Here is a 6,653-nt window from a genome sequence, read left to right as displayed (position 1 = left end):
GTTAGTGTTCCCCCACACTTTTGGGCTGAAGTTGTCTCTAATGTTGTTTATATCATTAATATTAAGTCTTTTGCTCTCAGGGGGATACGAGTAGATCATCTAGGTGATGTCCAGCTAATTATGGGAAAACTTTGTTTTTGCCACTCTAGTTTTTGCCAACTTCGCTTATGCCACTCTGGAATTTGACATCTCACATTTGCCACTCTTAGCTTTTGACAATACATCACAAATGCCATTCCGTGGCAAAAACGATAGTTTTTCATTTCACTTTTGCCACTCTTAGCTTTTGACATGTATCACAATTGCCACTCTAAAATTTTTGCTTTTGCCACGGAATGGCAAGTGTGATATATTGTCAAAAGCTAAGAGTGGCAAAAGTGAAATGTCAAATTCTAGAGTGGAATAAGCAAAGTTGGCAAAAACTAGAGTGGCAAAAACAAAGTTTTCCCGCTAATTATAGTGCACTACGCCTTTTTGGGGGTACCTGTTTTGTTCTTCTCTTGCTTATCCTTCCCTTGCTCCAGCTCTCTTTAGCTTCAGACCTACTGTGACACGATCTGGCCACAATGATAGCCGCTCTCTCTCTCAAACCTATTGTGTTTTTCTTGGCTCCTCTCTATCAAGAAGCAGACTGGTGTATCTCGCTCCAATGTTGAGGCCGAGCTGCGAGTTATGGCGTCCGTGAATGCAGCGATCACTTGGCTATGTTGGCTTCTTCAGGACTTTGGTGTTTCCGCAGCTGCACCGACCCCTTTGCTCTTTGATAACACTGGGGCGCTCGGCATTAACCGTGATCCTGTGAAGCATGAGCTCACCAAGCACGTTTGTGTTGATGCCTCCTGCATGCGTCCTCAGGTGCAAGAACAAGAGAGGATGGTGGCCCTAAAGTATGTGCCCTCGAAGCTTCAGCTTGCTGCTTTTTTGACAGAAGGTCAGACATGGTCACAACACAGCTTCTTGTCCAAACTCAGTGTCCAAGATCCCCCTTGAGTTTGAGAGGGGAGGGGGGGTAGAACAGGGTTGTGTTTTGTGTGTAGTTGCCATATTGCATAGAGGCTTCTTTGCTTATTTCCCTCTTGGGTATATGTACTGCTTGTTGGCCTCATTCAATAAGAAGCTTAGTTCGTAACACCCGCTACCTACTTCAGCTTGGTGTTTTTATATAAGATAATAGACTAGAACTTGCGTTCTTAGTTTTGAACTAGACCCATATGCTGCCATATCAGCCAATATTTGCGTGGAGCGATATTCAGCTCGGCGCGTTGAAGTAGTTCCTTCACCAATAGTGTTGTACACTCTGCAGCAGCAAGGTGGAGTTGTTCCTCCACAACCTTGTGCTACTTGAGGTGATACCAAAGCCTTGTTGATCAATAGTAGTTCTCGGTGTCCTCTTTGAAAGTGAGTTGTAGCAAGTGATGGAGCAACGGGAGAAGAGGATGGATGCAGTGTAACAACGCACTAAAACACTACATGAGGATCCTAGCGGAGATTTGATCAGCTAGTTGAGATGATAAGAAAGGATGTTCCATACGTTGCCAATGAAAATGTTGTAGCCGACGTCGGCTACGGAGGTTGCGGAGTGGGATACTCAAAGAACACAAGGGTTGTCGCCGTGTAGGCGTCGTGGTAAAGTAGAAGGGTAGTGGGGAAAGATTGGAGAATTAGAGGGGTAGAAGAGAAGAATAGGTAGGAACTAGGTATTTCATTGCTTGCCTCCTTACAAGGGGGATACATCCTTATATACGCCCTTTAGGTACTTCAACACACCCTGGATACTTCTAGACTAGGCTGGATCCATCTAAGAGACAACTAGACTGCCCACAAATAGAGTCTTCTACTAGGACACATACACCCTGGATCTTCTAGACTAGGTTGGGTTCATCAAGGAGATAACTAGAGTCTGCCCACAAACAAATTCTTCTACCAGGACACACACACAACCTGGATTCTTCTAGACTAAGCTTGAAGACAACTGGACTCTAAGATGACACAACATTACTCCCCCCTTGCAGATACAACTCGTCACCCAGATGTAGTTCATGGCGGATCTTCCTCGTCATCGCCATCGTCATCGCCATCATTTACTTCAAGGTAAAGAAGGCGTGGGCGACGACGGCCTCTTGAGAATCTTTCATCGCAGTTTGAAATACAATTTGTTTTCCCTTATTGCTGTTATCTCTGCACTTAGCAATCGGTGAACGTGTGTTCTTCCCCAAAGGAGCTTTAGCATTCCGTACCTTGTTATTGTTCACTAGGCATGGATGACTTGTCATTGGAGGCCATAGCTATGATGGTTGCTCGTTCATACACGTTGACTCACGTTCCACATTGTAGGCCAGAAGGGTTATGTAGTTCCACATTGACTCAGTAGTAGATCAATCAACCTGGACGTGAAAAGTTGAACCTGCTACGGCATTGAGAGGGGGTCAACACGACAAAGTAGTGCTTGAAACCTCTCTATGTATTTTGCAACAGATCCCATTTGTTTGAAGCGCGCAAGTTCTCCTAGTGGATTGGTCCGAATAGGAGGACCAAACCGTAGTTGACACCGCTACTTCTTCAATGCTTTGCCCCTAAAAATTGCTCACACCAGTTCAACCAAACAAGCGGGTCATCCTCACCACTAAATGTTAGAAAATCCAATTTGTCGTACCGAGGCACTCTCGCGGTGTTAGCAACATGAACCACCGATGGAGGAACATGTGGTACACCAGACTTGGGGGGCCTAGGTGGCATTTGTTGCAGTGGAAGCAAAAATCATGTCTGTGAATTGGGAGGCACTGTCCGTAAGCCTTGCATCCCACGCGATGATGTCTGGGAGCATGGCACTTGGTGTTGTGCCAAGATTGTGGGCGTTTGTGTCGTTGTTGTCACTAGGTTGGCGGCCAAATCTGCTGCTTTGTTGCCGTTTAGGAAGGGTAAGGATGGAGGGCGCTACAAGATGCCATCGCCTCCTCCCAGCACACCTGACCTCTCCTCCAGTGCCTTGACTCGTAGATTCAGCGATGCAAACTCCTTGGTGAATTTGTCGCTCAGCTATGCGCTGCCAAGACTTCATCATTAGAATTGATCTTTCTTTCAGGCACATCATCAACCATGGGCTCTGGCACTGATACCAGATGTTGTTGCTTGGCTACGGAGGTTGTAGGGTGGTATACTCAGAGGACAAGAGGTTCGTCGCCATGTAGGCGCCGTCGTACAATAGAAGGGTAGTGGGGAAAGATTGGAGAATTACTAAGGTAGAAGAGAAAGCATAGGTGGAAACTAGATATTCATTGCTTCCCTCCTTACAATGGGGATACATGCTTATATGGACCATTTAAGTACTTCAACACACCTACTTCTAGATGGGTCCATCTAAGAGACAACTTTCATCTAGGAGATGAAAGGACTCTTCCCACAAACAAATTCTTTTACCAGCACACACACACACATTGGATACTTCTAGATTAAGCTTGACAGACAACTGGACTCTTAAGATGCCATTCATTACAAGAGGAAGATGTTCGACAACGAAGATGGGGAGTTATCTTGGAGCAAGAGTACCACAACAACGTGCAGTTTAGCGTACTTCAAGAAGGCCACTTTTGATGATGCCTTGAAGAACCTGATCTCTATGCATATCCTAGAGTACCCAACCCTACATATGCAAGAGAAAGATATAAGGTGAAAGTTGAGGTCCCTACTTTTAATGCGGTGTTGATATTGAAGTGTGCCTTGATTGACTATATAAAGTGGAGACTTTCTTTAAGGTCATGAATATTCCAGAAGATCATAGAGTTCCTTTGGTCGCAAACAAGCTAAAAGGTTAGCAAAGTATAGACTAAGAACTTGAAAGAGGTTTGCTCAATCTACCTTCCCCTAAGGGGATCAAGACCTCCATCTGGGAGAAGAATTCCCAATTATTACAAGCCAGGCCTCCTCTCTTTGGGTTGGGGAAGAACTATCTCTCAAGACCTCCATCTCTTTTAGATTTGGGGATGAACAGCCTCGTCTTGCCTTTTATCATTGTTTGCTTGTTGGATCTAAGTTGCACATCATGTATTGACTTTGTGCTATGAGTGTACTTGGTAGTGCATTTTTGCCTTGTGGGTGTTTCCTCTTGTTCTTTATGTTCAATTGTTCATCCATGAATCCAGCTCCAATTGTGAAGATCGGTCGGCCCTACGGCTTGCCTCGTATCAGATCTTGGACTAGAAATTATGTTCTAAGAGTTCTGGACTGAACTTCTGCTGCCACATTGGCCTATATTTGCCTCTTGAGCGATATCTACCACAACACTTTGAAGTAGTTCCTTCAAGACTTGTGTTGTACACTCGGTAGGGGCAAAGTGGAGTTATTCCACCACAAACCTGTGTTGCTTTAAATATTTGACGTTTCATAAAAACCAAATCAACACCATAAAACCATTTTGATGTGTCATCCAAGTGTGGCATGTAATCGCTCTTCAAGGTAAAATGGTATGCTACGAAAAAAAACTAATGTTACCAACAATGAGAGTAATAATGTTAATATCCTCTCCTGTATTGAGCACTATGCTAGTTATCATCTACATTTCCAAGTACATATTGAACAAAGCTGAGTTAGAAAGTTCATATATAAGCATTTTTGGTCAACTTTTTACAGCTATCAACTTGTTTGCGAAAGTATGCCTACATATTGAGGCTGTAAAAATCAGTACTTTGTCATGGACAATTCGTCACATCCAATGAAAGGTGTATAGTTTCAATAATGGTTGCTAGTATACCTTAAGCCGGCAGGAGAGATCTTTAAACCCCTGCACAAGTTGAGGCCATAGCCTCTCCCTGTCCGCACTATCCATGCACTCAAGCTTACCCATCGCCTCTGCCCACATGATCTACACCCACAAGACCACAATTAACACGATCATGTTATGATATCCAGGAACAGCACCACGAACAGCAAAAACATGGATTGAACTAATTTATCCAACTACGCACATCAGATGCTGCTACAGGCTTCACCCTTTGTGAAGGATCTGTCACGCTAAACAACAGATGCTGCCATCAAAACAGACAGAAAAGCATAAGACAAGTCACATTAACCAGAATCTTTGCAACACAAATACCAAAGTTGCTAGGAGAATCTCACCCTAAAAGCATAGCGAGGGTTGCCTGGGTCCTCCTTGTACGCATCCACCATAGCCTATAAGAACTTAAAAATACCAAGTTTTCGAACCGTTCCTTCCTCAAACCATTAAAAAGGGGCCGACATTTCTACTAGGGTTGCGGACCTGAATGTCGCGGTCGGAGGGCGAGAGCGGCAGCGGCGCAACTGGGGCCATCTGGGTGGTAATCTGCCCGCCAGCCCCGCCGCTGAAACCAAAAGGCGAAGGGGACGGAGTCACCTGCTGCTGGAACCCAAAGGGTGACGGCGATGACGACGGCGGCGCTCCGAACGCCGGCGTCGACGATGGCGTGCCAAACGTCGGGCTCGAAGTGGGCGTCCAAAACGCCGGCGTAGAGGAGGGTGCGCCGAAGGCTGGGGTGGATGAAGGGACTCCGAAGGCCAGGGTGGACGACGGCGCGCCAAATGCCGGCGTGGAGGAAGGGGTGCCGAAGGCAGGGGTAGTGGAGGGAGTTCCGAAAGAGGGCGTAGAAGAGGGCGTCCCGAAGAGGGAGGGAGAGTTGGGGGTCCCGAACATGGCGGCCGACGCAGGGGACCAGCGATCGCCGGCGGCGAGGGTCACGGGGTTTAGGGTTTCTCGGGGAGCGAGCGGATCGACCGGAGCGGAAGCCGGGGAAAGGGGCGGCAATACTGGAAAAAGAAAAAGGCAATGCTATATGGGAACGTCAGATTTTTATTTTTTATTTTTTTGAGCGGTACGTCAGATTTTTTAGGTTTCGCAGCGAACGTCCCGATGGCCATTGGATCAAATGCACTGATCTTAAAGCAGTGAAACTTTTCAAGTCATCCATAACCACCATTACTCTCAGTGAATGACATCACCATTACTCCTCCGTCGCCCTCGCTCTCATCCCATTCCCCTCACTCTCTCTCCCTTTCTCTCTCCCTCTCTGAGTAGTTCGCGACCGTGAGCGAGCATATCGTCCCCGGCTAATGGTGTCTTAGGACTAGGGGTTACTCTCCGGCCGATGTTGTCCAAGACTAGGGGTTACTCCCCATGACGTCTCGCGGCCAGGATGGTCGGGCCGAGAAACCCGTGGTGGTTTATTAACGGGCCACTTAGAGCAGCCCTTAATAACACATACAAAGAAGATTCCAGAAGCCTTGTCATACAAGACAAGAAAGAAGAACTCCTAATTCGTGAAGGATTCCTCTCCACCGACATAGCAAATTAGACTCATGTTATTCTCTGCTTCCAATGCACTATATAAATCAAGGTGTTGATGCAATATTTGCCCTCTTGTGTTTTGGAGATTGTTGACAGAAACATGCATGGACTAATTTGTTTACTAGTGTACACAGAGAAAAATAGTCCATGCGGAACCGAAGAGAATGTTGCCTTCGGTGTCAAGTTTGAGGAACTTCACCGAAGAATATATGTGTTGCAGAGAAGAATGAGCTACATCTATTGAGAACATGTAGACGAGAAGATTGATGTGAAGGAGTTAACCCCTTGAAAGTTTATTGCTGAAGTGAAGCAATTGGTTCGAAGATTCTGTCCAAAG

General features: G+C 46.0%; 1 protein-coding gene across 2 annotated transcripts in view; it reads right to left on the bottom strand.

Annotated features, from left to right (window-relative positions):
- LOC119363589 (nuclear pore complex protein NUP54-like) overlaps nt 1-5,768 on the bottom strand; it is a 14,136-nt gene extending 8,368 nt beyond the window's left edge. Inside the window, exons 1-4 of one of the 2 annotated variants that reach the window (XM_037628969.1) lie at nt 5,255-5,768; nt 5,113-5,166; nt 4,962-5,021; nt 4,748-4,858 (exon numbers count right to left, since the gene is read on the bottom strand). In XM_037628969.1, coding sequence (XP_037484866.1) covers nt 4,748-4,858; nt 4,962-5,021; nt 5,113-5,166; nt 5,255-5,665 — 636 coding nt within the window. In that variant the 5' untranslated portion in view covers nt 5,666-5,768. The remainder of the gene's footprint in view (nt 1-4,747; nt 4,859-4,961; nt 5,022-5,112; nt 5,167-5,254) is intronic. The other variant, XM_037628970.1, reaches the window with a different exon arrangement.
- Between the last annotated feature and the right edge of the window lie 885 nt (nt 5,769-6,653).

The sequence above is a fragment of the Triticum dicoccoides genome, chromosome 2B (genome assembly GCF_002162155.2).
Source record: "Triticum dicoccoides isolate Atlit2015 ecotype Zavitan chromosome 2B, WEW_v2.0, whole genome shotgun sequence".
In the NCBI taxonomy this organism is placed as follows: domain Eukaryota; kingdom Viridiplantae; phylum Streptophyta; class Magnoliopsida; order Poales; family Poaceae; genus Triticum; species Triticum dicoccoides.
The sequence above is the reverse complement of the archived record's forward strand: the minus strand, read 5'-3'. Positions and strand labels throughout refer to the sequence as shown.